Source organism: Scleropages formosus, chromosome 4 (genome assembly GCF_900964775.1).
Source record: "Scleropages formosus chromosome 4, fSclFor1.1, whole genome shotgun sequence".
Taxonomy (NCBI): Eukaryota; Metazoa; Chordata; class Actinopteri; order Osteoglossiformes; family Osteoglossidae; genus Scleropages; species Scleropages formosus.
The window spans coordinates 31,578,910-31,601,020 of record NC_041809.1 but is presented as its reverse complement, the minus strand read 5'-3'; the positions used below and the strand labels follow the sequence as shown (position 1 = coordinate 31,601,020).

General features: G+C 44.8%; 1 protein-coding gene across 18 annotated transcripts in view; it reads left to right on the top strand.

Moving 5' to 3' along the window:
* The window catches only part of LOC108934364 (transcription factor 7-like 2), a 44,572-nt gene that overhangs the window by 19,881 nt on the left and 2,580 nt on the right, over positions 1-22,111 (top strand). For 2 of the 18 annotated variants that reach the window (XM_018752039.2, XM_018752043.2), the window contains exons 4-11: positions 6,846-6,969; positions 11,271-11,358; positions 13,419-13,505; positions 14,423-14,542; positions 14,861-15,023; positions 15,318-15,425; positions 17,967-18,021; positions 20,137-20,259. In XM_018752039.2, the coding sequence (XP_018607555.1) occupies positions 6,846-6,969; positions 11,271-11,358; positions 13,419-13,505; positions 14,423-14,542; positions 14,861-15,023; positions 15,318-15,425; positions 17,967-18,021; positions 20,137-20,259 (868 nt within the window). Of the gene's footprint in view, positions 1-6,845; positions 6,970-11,270; positions 11,359-13,418; positions 13,506-14,422; positions 14,543-14,860; positions 15,024-15,317; positions 15,426-16,100; positions 18,022-18,587; positions 19,937-20,136; positions 20,260-22,111 lie in introns of those variants that run through there. The other 16 variants (XR_001966127.2, XR_001966126.2, XM_018752048.2 and 13 more) reach the window with 13 other exon arrangements.

Here is a 22,111-nt window from a genome sequence, read left to right as displayed (position 1 = left end):
TACATGTGTGGCATTTTGCAGATGCATTTGAATATGGTAGGTGGAGAGTTTGTTGACCTTGATGTGAGTGCATATGCTTCAAAGGTCAATGACAAGAATTTATGAATGTTTAAGTCCTACCCAGAAACAAACCAACCGCGAGACTTTTAATGCCAAAGTCTTAAAATGTGTTAATGGCTTAAATGGTATTTAATTGTTCCAGTGTTTCCTGTATGTCCATAGGTTAGTTTTGGAGAACTTTCAGTTGACTGAGGTCAGACAAGCCTTTGTAGAGAGCCATCTGGAAAGGTGAGAAAAAGGCATCAAATATGTAAAAGTTATTGATTTCTGTTTCTGTGTGTTTTACAAGACCTGCTTGAAGATATTGTCGGAGCAGTTTTGCACCATGTTTGGTTGCCCTTCCATCCTGTTCTGACGGACAGCACACGTGTTTGACCAGACCAATGTAGTGACTGTACTACTGGGAATGTGCTGGTACATGATCATCTGGGTGTAAAGAAGGATTAACAGGTGTGTCAGTTAGGTGATCACATGGAGGACTGCTCACATGCAGCCACCAGCTAGTACATTTACGCAGAACGTCAAGACCTCACTTGTGTCTGTGAGCAGTGTTAATCTGAATAAGGTCACTTACTTCACTCTTTAACTCTTATTAACCGATTGTCCTTGTCAGGGTCACAGTGGTCTGGAGCCTATCCCGGAATCACTGGGTGCAAGGCTAGGACGGGTAAACCCTGGATGGGACACCAGACCATTGCCAGTGTGAATCAACACCTTCATTTATAGAGGACTTCAAAAAATGTATTGTTAAAGGTGATGTTGTGATTCTATTATTGTGACTGTAGTGATTCTAAAACATTTGTGGATTGTGACACGACACTGATTAGTTCCCATTTCCCTGCTAAAAGCGGTTGAAATTAATCTCCAGGGGAAGTGGACATGACCGCACACACTTATCAAAACAAGATGTTCCTGGGAGTCTGTGGAGCTTGTGGCTTCTACGTGATTGTCTGTTCGTACGTGTGCACCCATTAGTCTGAGTGTGTGTGTGCACATCAACGCGTATGTTTGTTTGTGTTCTTGCACTCGTGGCTTCCATAGCCATGCGCGCCTTTCCATTTCTCGAATTCAGTCGCGCTTCCCCATCGGAGGTGTGTCGTCTCCTGCTCTGCGAGCGCTTTGATGTCCCAGTGTGTGATAAAGACTCCTTCAAGGTGCTCAAAGACGGTCTCAGATGGCAACGCCTTTACACTGTGGAGTGCGAGGAGATAGCCGCGAGACCCCCGCACACACACTGGCCACCTTCTCAAAGATGCTGCCACCAACAGCTGAGCCCGGCCGTGCCTCCGATGACGGAAAATGCATTCCCTTTCATCTGTGGGAGCATTGCTGCTGAGATACTATAATTACCATTATCATGGCTGCCGGCGCAGAGGCTGCAACGGCAAGGTGTGTTAGATAAGCGGGTTGCCGTGTACAGGGGGCGCAACGGGCCAACTCCCGCACTCTTCAAAAGGTCTTTCGCAAGCCCCAATTATTTCACTTCATTAGAGATAACTCTTCTTCACTCTCCCATCCCTCTTATACAGAAACCGCCTCATTTGACTTTTGCGGGCAAAGTGGCGGGGGCATGGGGTGGGGGAGGAGCGCCACTCTCAGCCCAGAATGGAAAAAATATATATTATGAGGAGATAGGTGTCAACAAAGATGTTTTCTCAGAAACCTCTCGAACCACATGGTCTTGTGTCTTTGGAAACAAAGCAGCTGGTAGCATAGTGTTTCGAGCTGTTGCCTCACAAGGGAAGGAGCCAAGTTCAAACCTCACCTACTGCTGTAATGCCCTTGAGCAAGGTACTTACGTTTTACATTACATTTATTTAGCAGACGCTTTTCTCCAGAGCAACTTACAATGACTACTATGTAGTGTTATCAGCCCACACACCTTATTCACCAAGGTGACTTACACTGCTAGGTACACTACACTGGGTCACTCATCCATACATCAGTGAAACACAATCTCTGTGTCACTCACACACTATGGGGAGCCTGAACAGCATGTCTTTGGACTGTGAGAGGAAACCCATGCAGACACAGGGAGAACATGCAAACTCCACACAGACTCAGCAGGGATCAACCCCACGTCCTCTCACACCACCCAGATGCTCTAAGACAACAGCACTACTCACTGTGCCACCATGCTGCTACCAGGTACTTCCCTTAAGCTGAAATAGAAAAATCACCCAAGCATAAAAATGGGTAAATTATTGTAAGTTGCTTTGGAGAACTGTTAGCTAACTGGATTTATGAAAAGTACTAGATATTTAAATCATACACATGTGCTGCCGAAACACTTGCAACAGCTCTCACAGGGATGCAACTTTCCTTCATGAAGAGGTGCCCCGTTCAAGAACTAGCGGAGGGTTTTGACTCGTAGTAATGTGAATTTTGCATAAGTTTTAAAAATAAGTTGTTACCACTTTACTCAGAGTAACGAAATTTGTTAACTTGGAATCGAAAGCAGTTAAGGTATTTCCCATTACGACCCAAATGCAGGTTTCAGAAATAATTGGTGAATGGCAGCAGCCTGCTCAGCACAAGTTTCACTATGATTTGAATAATGTTTTTTTCATTTTTATTTAGTCAACATTGATTGGAAATTTTATTGTCAAGTGAGAAATACATTTGAGGGGATCTCTAAGAAATTTTTTTCTTTTTTTTAAGGGGATGCACAGTAGGTGTTTTTTATGTCAAACATGCAAATGTGAACTGATCCTCATTAAGTACCATTTCCAATATGTGACTTTTAACAGTGAAGTGTCACACATTCATTAGCAAGATTATATTAGTGAAACTTTTTTTTATTTATTTCAGGTTTCAGCCTTATTTAGAATTTCTATTGCATTTTGGCTTAGATGCAGAGTTGTTACATAAAAGTGTATTTAATATTTAATTTACCCTTTTGATCGGGCAGTAAGTGGCATAGTGGTTAGGGCTACTGTGTTGCGCATGAGGAATGTGGGTTTGAATCCCACCTTCTACAGTAGTACCTGTGATCAAGGTACTTACCCTGAACAGCAAGGATACTCTGCTGTGTAAATCACTGCAAGTAGCTTAAGAATCTTAGTTGCTCTGCAGAAGAGCATCAGCTGAATGAATATAATAATTGTTCTTATGAGCATTTTCTGAAGTGTGTCATTTTTAATGTGCTGCTTTTATCTGCTTTTAAAAGTGTTAAGAAATCTTACTATTAGACATGTTCCCCCTATCATTACTGTGATTAAGTCCTGTAGATCATCTTGTCTAGAGAGGAGGTGTGATGTGATCGCCATATCCAAACATGTGACCTGCACAATGAGGGACAGCTTATAGTGACTGTATATCAGTGTGGTCATTCTGCTTTTGTACCTGTGAACCATGATTTCTCTGTGTCTGTGGGTTCAACGGCTGATGGGATGAAAACAAGGGTGTTACGTCTGCTTTTCCTTTTGGTGGCCCCCCAGCCCAGGCTAACAGTAGTTTCCCTTAAGCGTAGAGAAGACAGACGGTTTCCAGCTTGCGGGAGCAGTCTGTGACTGAGAATGCTGGCGATAACAGGAGATGCTGGTATGTCTGGTTCCAGCTCTGCTCAGTACTTAGCAGAGCAAACCAACTTTTGTGGAGCACTGGGAACAGACCTGGAGGACCAGCAGGGCATGGAAATTTTGCACTTTTCATTTTCAGTCGAGCAGGAAGTACACTTTGGTCTCAGTTACTGGTAATCTGCAATACAGTCATACAGAGCATGTTCAAATTTATGTCCGCCCCCATGTGTGTGTGTCTGTGTGCGCGCGCGTGTGTGTTTCTACACTTATTTGATCAAAGACAATTATGAAAGCTGTCAGGTAATTCTAGAAAAATAAAAAATGACCCCCCCCATCCTGCTTAGAGGTAAAACCGCATTCTCAAATTTGGGTGTACCATTCTTCCCTCCACCCCCTTGCTCCCCACCTCATGAAAATGTTGGCAGCATCGAAAGCTGGGTGACTCACGTGGACCGCGGCGCATATCCCGCAGAGGGACTGAAGCCAAAACCACAGCACAAGAAGCAAGGCAGTGGGGGGGGGGCGTATCTTCGCTCAGCCGGCCCTTACAGTACATGCTTCGTTCCATCCAGGGGGTGTAGAGTCATTTCTGTCTGTCCCCCCGACCGCCACATCACCACCCCCAGCGGCTCTGTGAAAACCTGTGAAAGTGCCGCGAGCCGGGCCACTCAAACCCCTGGTAAGCGAGGCGCCTAGATGAACATGTGGGCATGGCAGTCGACCGGGGAGTGTGTTCCTCTGCTGATAATGTGCAAAATGCTCACCGGTTTCACTGAAGACACCCAACCGGCTGATGCGACAATGCTAGTTTGTTAAACTGAAAAAACAATGATAATTTCAGTTGAGTGGCACCTGGTAAACACAGGCACCTGGTAAAGTAGTAGCTGGCGCTTTTGCCTTTTGCCAAAGGTTGCAGGTTCAAATCCTACCTCTAGCTGTAGTATCCTTGAGCAAGTTACTTACCCTGATTTGTTTCAGTGGTGGGTTGGGGGTTACTCAGCTGTATAAATGGGTGAACTATTTATAAGTTGCTTTGGAGAAAAGCATTCACTAAATGAGTGAATGTTTATTTCTTTCTGTGTAAAAACATTAGAATTACACTAGTTAAACTAAACTTTTTCACAAATTTAAGGATCTTCACATGTAAGATTTTTTTTAAATTTTGAAATTGTTTTCCAAATTTTATTCCCGCTCGATGCTTGAATACAGTTGTATATATGTTATGTATATGCAAGCTAAACAAAGATTTGTCAGGCAGGTTGTACAGCACCATTAGCGTTGGGTGTGATTTGCTGGTACTGCCCCTTTATAATGAACCAAAGTGAGATAATACAAAGTACAAAATATGCTGAATGTACGAACAATTCGGCTGAAGATTAAAGACCATATACTCAAAGCATTTGGGTTTTCTAAAAACGACGCCTCATTTCCGCTATGAACGTGTGCTCGCATGTCGAAAACCAAAGAATATATTAGGAGGAAAGTGTTTCATGTATGTGGTGGATGAAGCGCTGGCTAAGTGGTCACTGTCTGCTCTGTGGACCGGTGTCGTGAGGCCATCAGCAGTTTACAGTGGCCTTTCAAACACCATTAACCCTTTTATCTGACAGTAGATTCTCGTTCAAACAAATGTTAGATAAAAGGGAATTAATATGCTAATAGATTTCGTTTTAAATCCAATTCGATTTAAGGCCAGAAAATTGTGTGTTTTCCTGCAGTTGAAAAGCTCCGTTCTCTACGCAGGATTTCTCTTTCATGGATTTTTGCTGAAAATTCATCCAAAGTTGGTAATAGGTCCAGGACACAGACACACCTGCTGTCTGCGTGTCTTAAAATTATAGAAACACATTTCTATAATGTGGGTTAATTAGAGGGAGGCTCGTAATTACACGTTGAATGAGGGTCCTCATTTAATCGCTGCAGCCCATATAGAGAAAAATACACACGGAGAACCACTTCAAGGGCCGGTGATTGCTTTTAGGAAAGGGAAGACGTCACCCATTAGTATGAAATTGTTTGTGGCTGTACACTTGGATGGAAAGGTCTTATAGAGCCCTCCTTGAAATAAGTTTGTGTACACGTTTGGATATTTGTACATGGGTTCCATAGGCAGCTACCCGTGCAATGCATGCTAAAATAATGGTGGCATCAGACAAACTGCTTTGGAAATCATGCCTGTATCTGAAGCTTTTCGTCTGTTGTCAAATGCAGTCCTGTTTACTCTGAGTTGAGCATCTCCTTGGAGAAGAGCATCTGGCAAATGCACATAATTGTACATTTCCTTGCTCCATTCATACTGCCGTTGGTATAAATGGCTCTGTTACCTACAAGGAGAATGAATTGCCCTTCAGCTCTGATTTTCATGAGTTTTATGCTTTTTTTAAGTGTGTCAGCTTTCTTATGCAGGGCTGGTTTTATTTCGCTTTTGGAACTAAAAGTGAAAAATAAAATGGAAAAATTAAGAAAAAACCTTGATAATAATAAATACATTAATTAGAAAATTGAAGAGGATCTGCCTTCTTAAATGTTATGCAAACACAATACGCATCACTGCCCTAAAACATTGCTTCATAGAAAATATTACCTACAAAGTTGCAATCTGTCTGCCTGCACAGTAAATAGTGTGTGTCTGTTTCTTCCCTTAAACTTCAGTATTGAAAATAAGTTTAGTTTTCAGTCTTTTTTCAGGCATGAAGGTATAAATGTGTGTTCTGTGCATATATAATGATCACACACAATAATATTACATAATGTTGTAAATTTATCATGATCTGTATGTATCTATGTCTGTAATTATTTTTTGGTTATGTATGTGTATGTGTACATTTATTAGTTTAGAGACAGAAGTCAAAGGGATGCCAGATTGATTCCTCAGTAGGGGTGCTAGGTGCCCTGCTCTTTTGGTGACTTTTGAAAAAAGACCTTAAGAACAAACGTGAGAATGTATGAAGGGACACACAGCTGGAGCGCACTGTGTGCAAGTAAATGTGGAAACCAGTGACATGGTAACCACGGTACCATTTCTTACTTTAAACAGAGCCCTGCTGGCATTACAGTGAACTAGATTCCTGCATGAGTTGCTGAAACCCATGTGTAAACAGTAACATTAAAGTAACTAAGTCTGCTTTGATCCTCAAAAGCATGTTGATCAGCCGAGCTGAATGTGGAGGAGTGTGTTCAGACTTGAGCCAGGCTGGTTCGGTTCAGCCCAGTCCATTCTCCGGGGATTTGCTGACTCCCCACATCTCTCCTGTGTGTCCGCAGTCCAACAAAGTGTCTGTGGTCCAGCAGCCCCACGGGATGCACCTCACCTCCCTCCTGCCCTACAGCAATGACCACTTCAACCCCAGCCCGCCCCACCTTCCTGCCGACATGAGCCAGAAGCCAAGTACGTACAACCCCCTGGTGCCACAGCCCTCTGCTACCTTCACACTCACTGAAGACCTTCTCTAGGCTTTCATGAGCACCAGTGCCATTGCTGCGTAGCTAAATAACAGTGTGATTTAGGGGAAAGCTGGGTAAATGTGGCATTCTGCAGTGCTCCATCATTGGGTAGATGTCATGGACAAGGACAGCAGGTATCGTATTGATGAGAACTGACACCTTTAGATCCAAAATTTTCAGGTTTTTCACATCTTGTGCTGTAATACCCTTGAGCAAGGTATTGCCCTGAATTACTCCAGTTGAAAGTACCAGGCTGTATAAATGGGTAAATCACTGTAAGTAGCTTTGGTGAAAAGTGTCAGCTAAAGGAATAAATGTAATTGATCTGTTGTTCAAACTTAGGCAGCAGGTAGACAGTGAGTAGCACAGCGGGTAGCACTGATGCCTTACAGCACCTGCACTATGCCTATGTTCTCCTTCTGTTCATTTGGGGTTCCTCCCAGAGTCCAAAGACATGCGTTTCAGGTAGACTGGTAACTCTAATGTGTCCTTAGTGTGTGTAAGACCTTGCAGTGGACTGACATCCTGTGAAGGGCATCGTCTGCTTCCAGAATAGATTCTGATCATGACACTACACTGCAGTTGATGATTGGTAGATTTTTTTCCTTTCTTCACTCTGCATTCATGTTTTTGAGCTCTCAGTCAACATTCAGTATATGAGCAGGATGCCCACTCACTGGTACCCCCTAACCTGGGTGTTGCCCTTACCTCCCTGTGCTCTGCCAGGCCACAACAGTAGGGCTGCGAGGGGAGCTTGGGTGGGGTGGGGGATCTGTGGCCCAGAAGGGGCCTTCCTTTCGGACACCCCCTGCATTCCCCCGGTGCTTGAAGTGGTCCGAAGCATCATGGGGGGAGGGGAGTTTGGTCACCGCACAGAGTTGGAAGCAATTAGAGTGACAGTCATACAGAACCATCTCTGCCGCTCATGAGGTTCTGCTTAAGGCCCGCGCGCACACATACACACGCTCTCCACATGTGCAGAAACAAAACACACTTAAAAACACAACATACGCCCAGTCACACACTCACGCATACACTATAAGGTCAGATGCGTCACACATGCCCGCACCAACACGCTCGCTTGCAGTCGACAGTCACACGCCACAAGCACTGACACACACTCGCACATAAAATATGTGCAGACACACACTGTAGTATACACGCAGCACCACATGTGGATAGAGCACGGGGGTTGGGAGGTACATGGGCCTCACACACACGCACACACAGAACCAGGAAGCTGTGCCCAGCCCAGGTCCATGCAGGGAATTCCCCCTCAGGAAGTAGCCCACGTCTAGACAGGGAGACATGTGACCGAGATGCAAAGAGTCCTGACTCACCGGTAATGAGAAGGTTTGGTCATCATGTCCCGCCTCCTCTCGTTGTCCCTGGTGGAGCAGGGGACGCCTGTATGAGTGTATGTGTGTGTGTGTGTGTGTGTGTGTGTGTGTGTGTGTGTGTGTGTGCGTGTTCATCAGTCAGCCTTTGTTAAAATGGCTGTTCACCACTTCTGGCCAGTGCAGAAGACGACAGGTCCGAAGCCCTAAAAGGGATAGTTCCGATTTCTTACCACACCCTACCATACTGTACTGGGGTTGTGGGCTCCTTTTACTGTCAACATGATGTTTAGGTACAGTACAGAGTGTTGTCCAGTCATTCTGAACATCACTTGGCTTTCTGATTGACGCTGCCATCTTCATTTTCCCGCTGATCTCAAAGGTTGTTAAAAATCTTATACATTCTGATACCAGAAGCGTGAGTGTGAGTAATCCAGTTCATATTCATAGTTCTGAAGTAACACAGTTGAACTCAAAACAATTTTAATTATGAGTTTTTTTCTCTTTTCTAAAAACATATTGAAACCACATATAATGAGTACATTTTCAAATTATTATTGTTATTATTATTGCGATTTTTTTTTTTCAACTTTACGATGGTGAGCTGGCAATAGACATTTAGTAGACACCGTACTTCGAATTTTGAATTTAGATTTTTTTTCCCTGGCAAGCAATACGTGGATCGATACTCTCTCGTGATGCTGGGAAGCGACAGCGATCCGCATTTCCCAGTCTGTCACATGGAGGTGTGTATTAGATGTATTAAATGCATTTTTGACATACGTTATTTTCGACTCATGATGTGTTTCGGAAAACGTAACCCCATTTTTAATCAGGGACCACCTGTACTCACATATCTGCCTATTGAATTGACATATAAACAGCCAACGCATGGATAGAAAAATAAACAAACATTGCTTGATTTAAGAGAAAAACCTTGAAGTAATCTGTGTTTTCACTATCTACAGTGGATCCTCCGCTTAGGATCATCATTGGAATTGGAAGGCAGCTTGTTTTTAAGTACTTTGTTTGTAAGGCTTTGCTAGATAAAAATAATTACAAAAAACACTTTCACTTTTAGTAGTAACCTCTTGTCCAGCGCATGGACATGGGGGCCCAGGGCCTATCCTAGAAGCATTGTGCTTTGAACCAGGGTACCATGGATGGTACATCACAGTATAACACTTTTATTACTTTTTATTATATTCAAAACTAAATTAAAACTAAATTAAACTCATGTAAAATCGATGAAAATAAAAAGCATCACCCCCCCACTTTGTATTCAGTTCCATTTGCTGACCAACCCCTTATGCATATGCAGTAATGTGTAAGACTTTTTTGATTTTAATATATTTATTAACCTTAAGCAACAGACTAAATCAAAATCTATGAATATAATGACACCTCTATACAAAACTCCTATTCATTGCTGATTGATTCATCCCATAGACTTGTGCAACATTCTTCATCTTGTTATTTATCACAAACACTGAGAGACAGCAGACAAAAGCTGTGAAAGCAAGTTGAATCAAGTGAGTCCCACACTCCTTTTGTGTTTAACTTCATGTTACTGCCAGCTGACGGATGGCTGTGGAAACACCAGTCGGTTTTGTTCCACATCAAACCTTGTATCTTAAGAAATGTTGTAAATCGAACGTCCGTAAAACAAGGAGCTGCTGAATTTTTTTTGAGCTTGTATTGTTGTGAACAGTGCAGGCTTTTGTAGGCTCTGTATGGGGGGTAGGTTAAGGACAGTGATGCAGATAACATTCCAGTCGCTGAGCTCTGAGTGAGGGGTCTTCAAACAAGCCCGAAGCCACTGCAAATTACAGTTATTGGCCACATTCCTTTGACAGAATATAGGTTCTCTTCAAGTTGTTCTTAAGTAGTAGGTGCTGTGCACTGCTGACAAATGACTTCCTTTTCAAAATTCTGGGACTTTTTTATTTTCCTGGAGGAATGTTTTGTTACAAATGGCTGGACGGTTGTGAAAGGAACATCGGCTTTGCTTCGAACTGACGTCCGGCATGTGCGGTTTTCTACAGCGTTAAAGGAAAAGGGGGACTCTTGACACACACGTTGGCAGTTTGTTTACAGTTGCTATTGCTAACCTGAGAGCATATCTTTATTCTGTATGTGGCATATTGATAAGTAGTTGCTCTCTCCATTGTATGGTCATTTATATTTGTGCTTCAGGTGAACTGGTGGCTCTTAATTGCTTGTGTGTGTGTGTGTGTGTGTGTGTGTGTGTTTGAAACTGCCCGTGATCGACTGATGTCCCAGGCAGGTTGTACCCTGCATCATGGTTGGTGTCAGTGTGGTACAACTGAAATGTCTGAACCCTGAGAGAACTCCATCAGGATCAATGTCTCCTTTTCTTTGCGAACCCATGGACAGTTTTCACTTATCAAGAGACGTTTTAGGAGTTTTACCTTGTTTTCATCGGTTGTATAGTGTGACCAGTGAAATCACACCAGTTTACTGACTGGTAGTACAATGAAAAGTAGGGGCAGTAGGTGGCGAGGAGGTTAGACGTTCAAATCCCACCTCCTGCTGTAGTACGCTTGAGTAAGATACCTACCTTAAATAGAAAATAGTACACAAGTTACACATCTGTATAAATGGGTAACTTGTCAGTAGCTGAATCATTGTAGCATCCGATAAATGAGAAAACGTACATAAGGAGAAGGGAATATCACTCAGTTGTACACACACTCACACAGATTGAAATATACAGAACAGCTGAAGCTTTATCAGGTTGCCTGAACTCTTTCGGGATCAAGAGGGTAGCAGCAGATGCCTCCACACACACACTCCTCTGTAACAGTAGGTTCTGAGACATGTAATGAGGCATTCTCTCAACCAGACCCTTTTCTTAAACCCCTCTCTTACCGCTGCCCCCCCCCAGGTGTTCACAGGCACCAGTCCCAGGACCTCTCTGGATTCTACTCCCTCCCCCCTGGTGGCGTGGGCCAGATCTCCCCCTCCATGGGCTGGTAAGTGACAGCGATTGTCGCCAAAACCAGCTGAGCTTCCTCCAGGGCCAGTGATGAGCAGTGCCATTCCACACAGTTTACTCATGAGCTTTTCCAAGGCATGGAGCTCATTATCGTGAGTTATCGTTCAGATCGTAGTCGTACGTGCAGGGTGATTCATCTTACTTCAGCATCGTTTCTCACGACTCATAAGCTGGAATGATTGTGTCATGAATTACTTTAGCCTTTGTTGGTTGGTCCACTGTTGCAACAACAGCCAGGGAGGGGAGTACTGCTGTTGCTGTATCTGAGTTATGCTAATGTTAGAAAAGGTGAGTAAAACACCTACATTTACACCGAATGGGCCAGGAGCCCAGCTGTTGTTGGGTGACGATCCAGAGACACTGGTGTATTTAATCTTTTGGATGTCTCTCGCAGAATGGACTTACATTCAGGCAGACGACCGCTGGTTCTTTTGCAGAAGAGAAAGTCGCTGAAATGTCAGCCGATGTTCTTGCATTGTTTGCCAAAGCCCGAAACTCGTTGTGTTTCTGCTGTTTGTCACGTTGCGCGGACGCCGCTGAGAGCGTGCATTGTGTTGGGCCCCCCGTAGCCGTGCCGCAGCCCCGTTTTCACACGCACCATCTCTCTGTTCCCCTGAAGGCTGAAACACTGAGCTTCCAGTCGGTGCTCAGTCTTCTGGTCAACATGCCACAGACTGTTGCCCTTTCGCTTGGGTCGTGACAATACAGGGAAATACGCAAACGCTCCCTCTCTAATGAGATGCAGATGGAAAGGAGGGCTGATGGTGGCTTCCGCCCAGTGGCCCCAACTGTGGAAACCAGTGGCACCGGCCCCCCTCGGTCTCATACCTGCACTGCTGACTGATTAGCAGCTCAATAGTTTCTGTTCACAGGTGCCTGTCAACATCCTCTGCCCCCTACCTCCAGCAGGACCTCAACACATGAGTCGATCTTTGATCTGTATGGACCCCTGGAGTCAGAGGTTGTTAAGAGGCAGGGGAAAAAGTGTGCTCAAGGGGGGTGGTGGTCATCATTCCATTTCAGATGCTTTCCGGCTGTCCCCCTATCCCACATCCTCTCGGTCATATGACCTGTGGCACCCAGCCGTCCCAACACACCCCATGCTGCACTGGCATCTGCGGCAACTCTCACAGTCAAAGGCCCACATTCACAACTCTCTCTACCCATACAGCACCAGTCAATAGTTTGAGTACACCCAGGCAACCTGGGCAGAACCTGTATGGGACAAACTAGAAGGTAGTGTGGTGGTTGGAGACGCTGCTTCTGCATTCAGAGATCACAGCTTCAGATCCAACCTCGTGCTGTAGTATCTTTGAGTGTGGTACTTATCTTGAATTGCTGTCATAAAAACTACCCAGCTGTGTAAATGGATAAATCATTGTAAGCAGCTTCACACTGTAAGTCACTTTGGAGAAAAGTGTCAGATAAATGAATAAATGTAATTAGTTTCTAGCTAGTGGACTCAAACTCTTTGGTGGGACTGTACCTTCGTTGCAAACACCATCCGTGTGACTGTAATGTCTGACTGCTTACGTGGTACTTCTATCCATACACAGTGCATTTGGTACTTGACGTATTCCTTATGTTCTCACAGTTTGCTTCGAACAAAAAGAAAACAACTAAAAAGCAGTGAGGTTGCCAGGAAACTTTGCAGGTGCCTGACACTCAGGGCCAAGCCTGTGGCTTACTGCTCTCAGCCTCTAACCGTTTATACAGCTGGGTGGCTTTTATTGGAGCAATTTAGTTCAAGTAACGCTTCAAGAGAAAGACCTACAAAGGGATACTGATACAGAAGCGGTTAAGGTTAAGTACATCTCCCAGGGGTACCACAGCAGGATCCACCTGGGACTTGAATTCACAACTGTTGTCACAAGTCCAGATCTGTGACCTTGATTCCAAATGCTGCCCTGGTGAGAACTTCCAACAGCAGGCTGTTGACTGCCTCACCGCTGGGGACCACTGGGGTCTGTGTCTGCTGCAGTTTGAATCGTGTCTCCACTCCACCCGTGTCTTAATCACTTTTCACCCCGATCGCAGGCAAAGTCAGCCTGTCTATCCCATCTCATCGTGCGGATTCCGACAGCCCTACTCTTCCAGCCTCCCCAGCAGCTCCTCCTACTCCAGGTACAGTATGAGGTGCTCCAGGTCGGGGAGGCAGGGGCCCTGAGCCCTTCCAGCCACCGCCCCCCCAGGCCCGCTGACACTTGGCCCATCTGCTCTCGCATCGTCAGCCCGCCCGCTCTGGCCTCGTCTGGGTGCCGTCGTGTCTGTGTGTGCCTTCGCTTTGCACATAGCAGCAGCCGTGTTAGCTCTGTGTGTGTGTGTGTGTGTGTGTGTGTGTGTGCGCGCGCGTGCGCATGTATGTCTGTGTGTGTGTGGAACAGGGAGGAGGGTTTTGGATCACGACGTGCAAAGACAGCCATGTCCCTAAATCACATCCCAGCCGTGCTGTATCTCTGCCAGTGTGTGCCATTGAGTGTTTCTGCTTTTACAAATGAGTGGTTGTGAGACTCTGCCTTTCTAATGCTAAATGAGGTGGGTAACAGCCAAAAATGTGCTTGTGTGCTTTTTATAGGTAAGAATTAAATATTCTTAAGGATTCAAAGCTGGTGCAGATGAAGGAAATGGTTTTGTTATAAAATAAGGGAGAGGAATAATTCTGTGTGGTAATGTCTCAAAGAACATCTAAAACTTGGAATGTGTTTTTATGTACTGAATTGTTCGAATCAAGAACATGTTGAATATATTTTGGATTGGCCCTAATTTGCTCAGTTTATGGTGTGCTTTGTTTTTTTAGGTCTATTGAGAAGGCCTCAGTTAAGAATGTTCTTTTTATTTTGCATAAGTACAAAGTGGTTGGAAAGAAAGTTGCTGGTTGAGAGGTAATGCCAACAGCGCTGTACAGCAGAGATGTGTAGCACAGCGCCCCTTGGTGGCCGAGGAGGTTCATGGTGATTGAAACTGGTACTGCAGAACTGGAGAACCAACCTGTTGACTGTCTGGAGTCCTGCAATTTACCATCCTTGTGCTTCCCTACCCAGGTTTCCTCACTCCCTGATGCTGGGGCCCTCTGGCATGCACCCCACAGGTATCCCACATCCTGCAATTGTGCCCTCTACTGGCAAACATGAGCACGAGCAGTATGACCGAAACATGTATGCGTGAGTATTTTAGTTCTGTCATTAACACACCATCATGTTCATTCTTGTCATTACCAGTAAATGTTTACGTTATTAGTAAATGTTCATTTGCACAGCTGGATTTTCACGAGTGTATTGCAAAAACCATCTGCAAACTTTATGTTCTCATGTTTGTAACACGGGATGAGAAGTAATACCAGAGGTGTCATTCGCATGTCAGATGCTGTATTCTGTGCCTATGCACTGTGTGCGCTTGCATTTTTACACTTCTATATGTGGGCTGCATGCCAAAAAGGCTTGTTACAAAGCAGGCTTTCCTATGTTCCTCCTTCCATGTAGCAAGCCTCATCAGGAGCCCAAGAGGGAGAAGGAGCCAAAGAAGCCTGTGATCAAGAAGCCGCTCAATGCCTTCATGCTCTACATGAAGGAGATGCGGGCCAAGGTGATCGCTGAGTGTACGCTGAAGGAAAGCGCTGCCATCAACCAGATCCTGGGCAGGAGGGTGAGTCCACTGCCCCAGCTTACTCTGTGGAAACTGATCTTTTTGACTCATTTGTAACTTACACACGTTTACACCGCCATATGTGTGTTCAGAAGCAGTGCTGGCTTAGTATTGGTACAACAGCAGGGCCCCTCCTGGATTTTGAATCGACAACCTTTTGCTTACAAGTCACTGTTGGTTCAGGAAGCTTTGGGGAGGGTGGGAAAGAACAGATCGCTGGAGTAGGAATACCCAGGTTCAAGGTACCCAGAGGCCCTGAAGGCAGCACTGTGTTCTCTCTCCCTCCCCTAACAGTGGCATGCCCTGACCAGAGAGGAGCAGGCCAAGTACTACGAGCTGGCCAGGAAGGAGCGGCAGCTCCACATGCAGCTCTACCCTAGCTGGTCTGCCCGTGACAACTATGTGAGTTTTAAATTTTTTTAATATTTATTTATTTAATAATAATAATAAAAAATTACTGTTGTTGTTGATGATGATAATAATAATAATCCCTTCTTCTGTAGCCACATCTCTGTGTGTGTTTGCGTGTGTGCCAGCCACTCCTGGTTGAAGAGGTTTAAAGACCTTGGAGAAGCTCTCTTCTGGCTCCTCTTGGGATCCACTATAAATGTCCCACCTATTCATTCATTTACTGTTACCTGTGATGCAGCCACACGAGCCGTGATTTTCTTCACACCGGTGCTGTCGAACCAAAGGTCACATTGTCGTCTAAAAAGATGATGATTCTTCACTTGTTCAGGCCCCAGTGATATTTGAAACCCACAATCCAATGCAATTCCTCTTAATGAGCAGTATATGAGCAGCGGCATAGTGGTTAAAGGCATCACTTTGCAATCAAAGGCCCCAGTTTCAAATGGTAAGTAGGTCAAAACAGCTTACAAAATAGTAAAAGGTACTAAGTAGTACAAGCCTCACACTGTAAGTCAATTTGGAGAAAAACTTCATATAAATGAGCAGATAAAAATAAAATAAATCTCTGTTCTTTGAGCACACATCCAATCATTAGCACTACGACTGGACTTAAAGTAAACCCCACACTATGTGCTAATTAGTTAGATCTGATGTTTTCTTGTGCAGGGCAGCAACAAACGCCCACAGAAATGTGTCCTCGAGGAGCAGGAATAGGAACCGCAGATCTTGTGCACCAGCACCAGCTTCGTCCAGTAACCTCAAATGGACGAGAGCGAGGAACAACTTTGGTTAAAAATAACAGCGAGGGTCACGCAGAGCGCAGCGGCAGAGCCGTGGAGCACCACAGCGGTCGTGTGTGATGTGGAGGAGCGAAGCAGCTGTTGAGCTCTTGTGGGAAGCAGGCCTTTTGGGGGAGCAGGGCACAGGACTACAGCAGATGGGCTACAGCCAACTTTTTATGCCAGTCCCTCTACTGCTTGCCAGGTGGATTCTGGGGAGGATTCAGTACCATACCTGGAAGCTTACTTTGTGTCCTTTTTCCGTTAACTTGGATCAGGATAAACATTAAACCCAGAGGGCTGTACTCCACAGTGATCATTGCCATTCCTGCTTTTCATTTAGCTTCCTCCACGCATTATGGGTGCTTTTAGAGTTGTTTACCAAGTGGACCCAAAAGAGGGTTCTTTCCTTTTTTAAAACTAAAGTATTACATTTACTGTGTACAGTAAAAATGCAGTTTAGTTTCTCACTGCGGGATGCTTCCACTTCTTTTGTTGCAGTTATAATGGTTTTGACGAGGCGTCACATGTTACGTTTCAAGAAGGCTTTTGCATAAAAGCAAGATCGCCATTTCCGATGCATTTATTATTTGGATGTATTTATTCTGCATTTGGGGCAGCTACAGGTACTTAGACCCCCCTGAGGTTTGTTTTCTCCTGTTTCTTCACTCTTAGAGTTTTTTTGTTTTCCTTTCCTCAGTTGTCAGACAGCTCCTGTAGGATTAGTGCATCAGCAAACTGTCTTCTGTGTTTACTGTTTCAACATCGTCCCTTGGCTTGATGTCATCCTGAAACTCAGCTAGCTTAAAGGTTTTTGGATGTGTATCTAGAAAGTTGTCCAAGCCCCACCCCCAATCAGGTGGCTTCTTTTAAAAGCATGCAATGCCCTCTGCACCATTAGGAGCAACATGTGTAAGATAACAGTTTGGGAGATACTCTTAGAAATATATGTTCTCTAAAGGACACAAAAACGAATGGCTGAAAGGATGTTTTTCAGCACTCGGACACATTGTTGAGAAGAACACTTTTTGAAAGTAAACTGAACTGGAACAGTAGCCCAGATGGCCAGTTTCCCAGCTTAAGACACCTCTTGGCCTTTGCCCCCCCCTTACTTGCGTGAGATCTAGGCCATGTGTCCCAGGTTACGTGGCTTGCATGCAGACAGGAAGGAGCGCTCCACCCACAGTGCTCGTCACCAGCTTGCGGTCAGGATCTCTCCACCTTCACTCTAACCACACAAACTTTGCTGGGGAAGTGGCAGGGCAGTGTGAGCTCACATGTGTCACACTGCAGCTCTCTGCTCCCTGCCTGTCTCCTACAGAGAGCATTCGTGAAGAGCTTTCAGATTGTCTTTTGCCTCTCACTTCATTGCCTCATCTTGCTGATGCTTTAGTCCTGAGCTATCCTCTCAACTGACATGTCCACAGCTGGATGTTTCACTGAAGATATTCCCATTGCTAAGGGTTCAACAGGAGAGACTCTGCTGAGATTTAGGTGTCCCCTCTCTGCTACCTGATCCCCAGCAGTTTCAGTGCATTGTGTGTTTGGAAGCCCTTTGCAGTGTGTTGGAGGCAGTTTCCACGGCAGTAACAGTGTCTTCTGGAGATATTACAGTTGGCAAGGAGGGCCTTGTTGGATGTCATGGACCATTACACATGTTGATTTTGACCGAATGATTTTTTTGTTTAGGGAAAACTGCTGACTGTCAGAGAAAGTTTTCAACCTTGGTACTTACTGACTTGTTCTCTTTGAGAAACAGGGAAAGAAGAAAAGGCGAAAACGAGAGAAGCAGCAGGACTCCAGCTCAGGTACAAGTCCCACACATGCACTACATCTTTGGTCAGTTGTCGAACCCGGCATTGAACCGGTCCTCCAAACAGGGTGGGAGGTGAGAGAACAAGGTGAAGCCATGGCAAAATCAGTGTGTGGTGTTGGGCGCAAGTGCACATCCTCCCTCTGCCATGTGGCACGCTTGTGTCTCACACGCAGCGTAGGAGCCGCTCCCTGCTGGGCCCAGATGAGTACCTCAGAGTTATGACTATGTATTTGTCAGGGGTACTTTTTCGGTTTTTCATCTCACAACAGTGGCGTCGCCCGCACCTCACTCCCTGAATGCCTTTTAAGTGGAGGTGCTGTGTCTGTTTATTCAGACCTGTTGGGTTGTTTTTACTCCTCAGTGAAGAGCACTAACATGTGTTTTTGTTTTGCTTTATTATTTATCACCTCTTCTGTTTATGCTTCACATCTTGTGTGTCTTGGTCCTTCTTTCGTCTGCCTGGCCTTGATCTTCTCCCCTCACCCCCGCCCCCTCTCTCTCTCTCTTTGTCTCTCTCTCTCTCTCCGTTTCCGCGCATGCCACCCGCCTTGCACTCAGACCCTGGCTCACCTAAGAAATGCCGAGCTCGCTTCGGCCTCAACCAACAAACGGACTGGTGCGGTCCCTGCAGGTGTGTACCTCGGCCTCCCGCGCCGCTGCTGCCGCACTGCGCTCCGCTCTGCATGCGCTTGCCTCACTAACTCTTGTGGCCCCCTGGCATGTGTCTCCCCCTGCTGGTTGGGGCTGGGTGTAGCGGCACGTAACACCCGCCGGCGCTAAGTAATCCGCGTACGGCAGTGTGCTGTCCTTCAACGAGGAGCTGGACTTGGAGACAGAGCCTGGATGAGGCATGGGGTAAATGAAAGATCAAATTAAATGTTTCCAGCACTGAAAGTGAGTCAGAATTTCTATATTATAAACCAGCAAGTGTGTGAGTGAGAGCGAAAACCAGACATCAGTCGATCGCCCAAATGTGGGAGAGCAAGCTGATCCCGGTGACAGGCAAGGTGAACATCTTCAAACAGGCTGATAACTCATTCACCCAAAACAAAGTACTGTTATGAGCAGGCTTTGTCACAACAAGAATATGAAGTGGTCGGCTAGCAGCATGGAGTGCGAGGGGAAATGAGTGTTATACAACCCAAATAATAGGCCAGTCATTTTAGGTTGGTTTCATGAAGGGCACTGCAGTTTTAGTCACAAGACTGAGAGTCAAGGCAGCGCCATTTCAGTTCGCTCTAATGTCTACATCTCCCGCGTACCGTAGCATGTGTGTGTGTGTGTGTGTGCCATCAGGCAGTTTCAGTAAAAATGAAAATATATTTTACATAATACGCTGGTCTTTATCATTAGTCCCCTTACAGCTGTTTTGCTGTGGCAGAACAGTGATAAATGCCGCTGACCCAGAATCCATTCATAGAAAAGTGTGTGTATGTGTGTATATTTATGGAATTGCTTGGGCAGGGGCTGCATTTTTCCCCCTGCATTTTCAAATGAGTCAATTGTTGGACAGCACAATAATAATGTGTTTAGGCTTTCGACAAAACAGGATGTCTTTTGAAGGGTGCAGCAATATTTCTGTTTCTTTTTTTACTTGTAAGCTCAACTTTAATTTTGATTCATGCAACATATTACAGAAATTTTGATTTTTCAGTCTGTCCCATACAGGTATTGCCCAGGTTGCTAAGGTGTATTAACACTTTATACTGGTTATGTACTTCTTACTGTTCACCGGCTAGTGAAAAGAACAGCTGATATGTGTTGTATTTAAAAGGTCTATAATAAACATAAGATCTGCAGCTGGTAGAATAGTTGTTAGAGTTGTTGCTTTTGCACCCAAAGGTTGTGGATTTGAATCCCACTGCCAGCTCTAGTAACCTTGAACAAGGCGCTTATCCTAAAAAATTGCTCCTGTAAAAAAGAAAATTACTTAGCTGTATAAATGGGTAAATAATTGTAAATACCTGAACACTGTACGTTGTTTTGGGGAAAAAAGCTAAATAAATAAATATGCTTTGTCTATGTTGTCCATATAAGTGTTACAGCAGGAAAAGTGATGTAACTGTTTTGTAGTGTAAACTTACACAGTATGTGCTATCTAACACAGTACTAGAAAGAAGTCCATGGCAGAACTTATGTACCCAGGAAGTGTGTGAAAACGTTGGTGGAGAAAGCAGGCGAGGAACCCAGCAAGAACAGCATTTCTGCCGATGCATACTGGGGTGTACAGGTAGCGTTTAGCAGTATGTGCTGCATCCTTGTTCAGTTCTCTCTCCTCTAGATCAGCCACTGACTGTAACACAGTGAATTTAACGCCTCTGCAGTAACAACATTAAATAAACCTTAAGCAAAACTTGATTTTTTTCATTACTTTATAATTAAAGAATCTTGGGTCGAATCTCAACTCCAGCTGTAGTTCCTGCTGGGAAGGTACTAATCCTGAACTGATGAGTGAAAATTCCCCAGCTGTATCAATGGCAAATCGTTGTAAGTAGCTTAATGTAATTAGCTTTGGAAAAAAAGCTAAATAATAATTAATAAACAAATTGTCTGCAACTGAGTATTAAAATTCAGGTGCAGAGGCTCAGAATCCAGTGACTTCCCACCCATTTAAAGGATCTGATTCAAGTTGCTGCTCCTTCATGGGTTCAGTGTCTCCAGCAGTTTTGTGAAGGAAAGATAAAAATGAACCTTGTGAGGCAATTTAACACAGATCAGTGAGCACATTCATTTATTTTTAATAGCCACCTGGTTAATTATTACCCTGTGCCATCCCCAACTGAGATAGACAGTAAATAGTCTTACCGCAGTATTTTCCCCAGTTTCATCCAAGGCAGGTTGTAGATGCACTCATGCTCAGATTGACTGATCACGTTGTTCCAGTTTGCCTGCACTTTGTGCAGAAAGCAGTTTATTTCACTCTGCAGCTTTATGCAATGTGTTAATTCAAACATTGGCAGGAAGTTACTGTAACATATGAAAGGGTATGTATGGAATTACCAAGACAATGGAGTGAGTGACAGCTTTGTAAATGATAATCTGTTGCAGTAACTATTTTAGAGGTGCTGTTTTTTTTTTTTTCAGATTTCCTGTAATGATTTATTTATAGTCTTCTGGGAAACCATAAGTAATTCTAGTTTTGCTGAAAAGCTCAGGTTGAGGTTATCAAGCTGGAAATCCCCCCTCCTCAGTCCCTACCCCACTTTTATTATTCCAGTTTGAATACTTGATGGTTTCTGTGGGGCTGAGCTCCTGCCAGCTGCGACCCCACTACCCTGCGTAGGCTGCCTGCACCCCGTGAGGTGCTGCTGTGTCGCTGTCTGGTGCTGCAGGGCAGATCCACCGATAGCCAGTGCTGCAGGGGCAATAAGCAAGGCCTGTCCATGCAGACAGGAGAGGCCTGAGTAGATCTCATACACACCTGCATCCCCAGCAGTGGGCACTCTTAGCTCTTATTTTATCATCAGCTCAAATAATATTTAGCTTATGCCTTTATCCTAAGTGACAACAATACCAGATATAATGTACTGAATGGTCTCGTTTCTACAGCAGCCAGCAGCACGCTCTCGCTTTCTCACACACACACACACACTACAGGCAATTTAGTCACGAGTCAAAGGGAAACAGCTGTCTTTGGGAGGAAACACACACTGAGCAAGGATCAAACCTATATCCAGTCACATAACTCAGGCACCATGAAGCACCAGCACTACCCACCGTGCTGCTATGCCACTGTGGGTGACTAACAGTTAATCATATTAGAATTGGCCCCCCAGCTAACCCTGAGCCTGACTGCAAAATCATTTGTGACTGGCAGGAAAGTTAATGTCATTTAACATCATATGCAAGGACCTGCGAAGATTCTCTGTACTGATGTCTGGTTTGCATCTTGCGGTGACGTTTACTCAGTGCAGGCTTTGCCAGCATAGTGGTTGGAGCGGCTTTGGACTCAAAGGTCCCAGGTTTGATTCCCACCTCACACTGCAGTACACGTGATTGATGTTGCTCCAGTTAAAATTACCCAGCTGTATAAATGGATAAATAATCATAAGCAGCTTAACACTGACTTTGGAGAAAAGTGT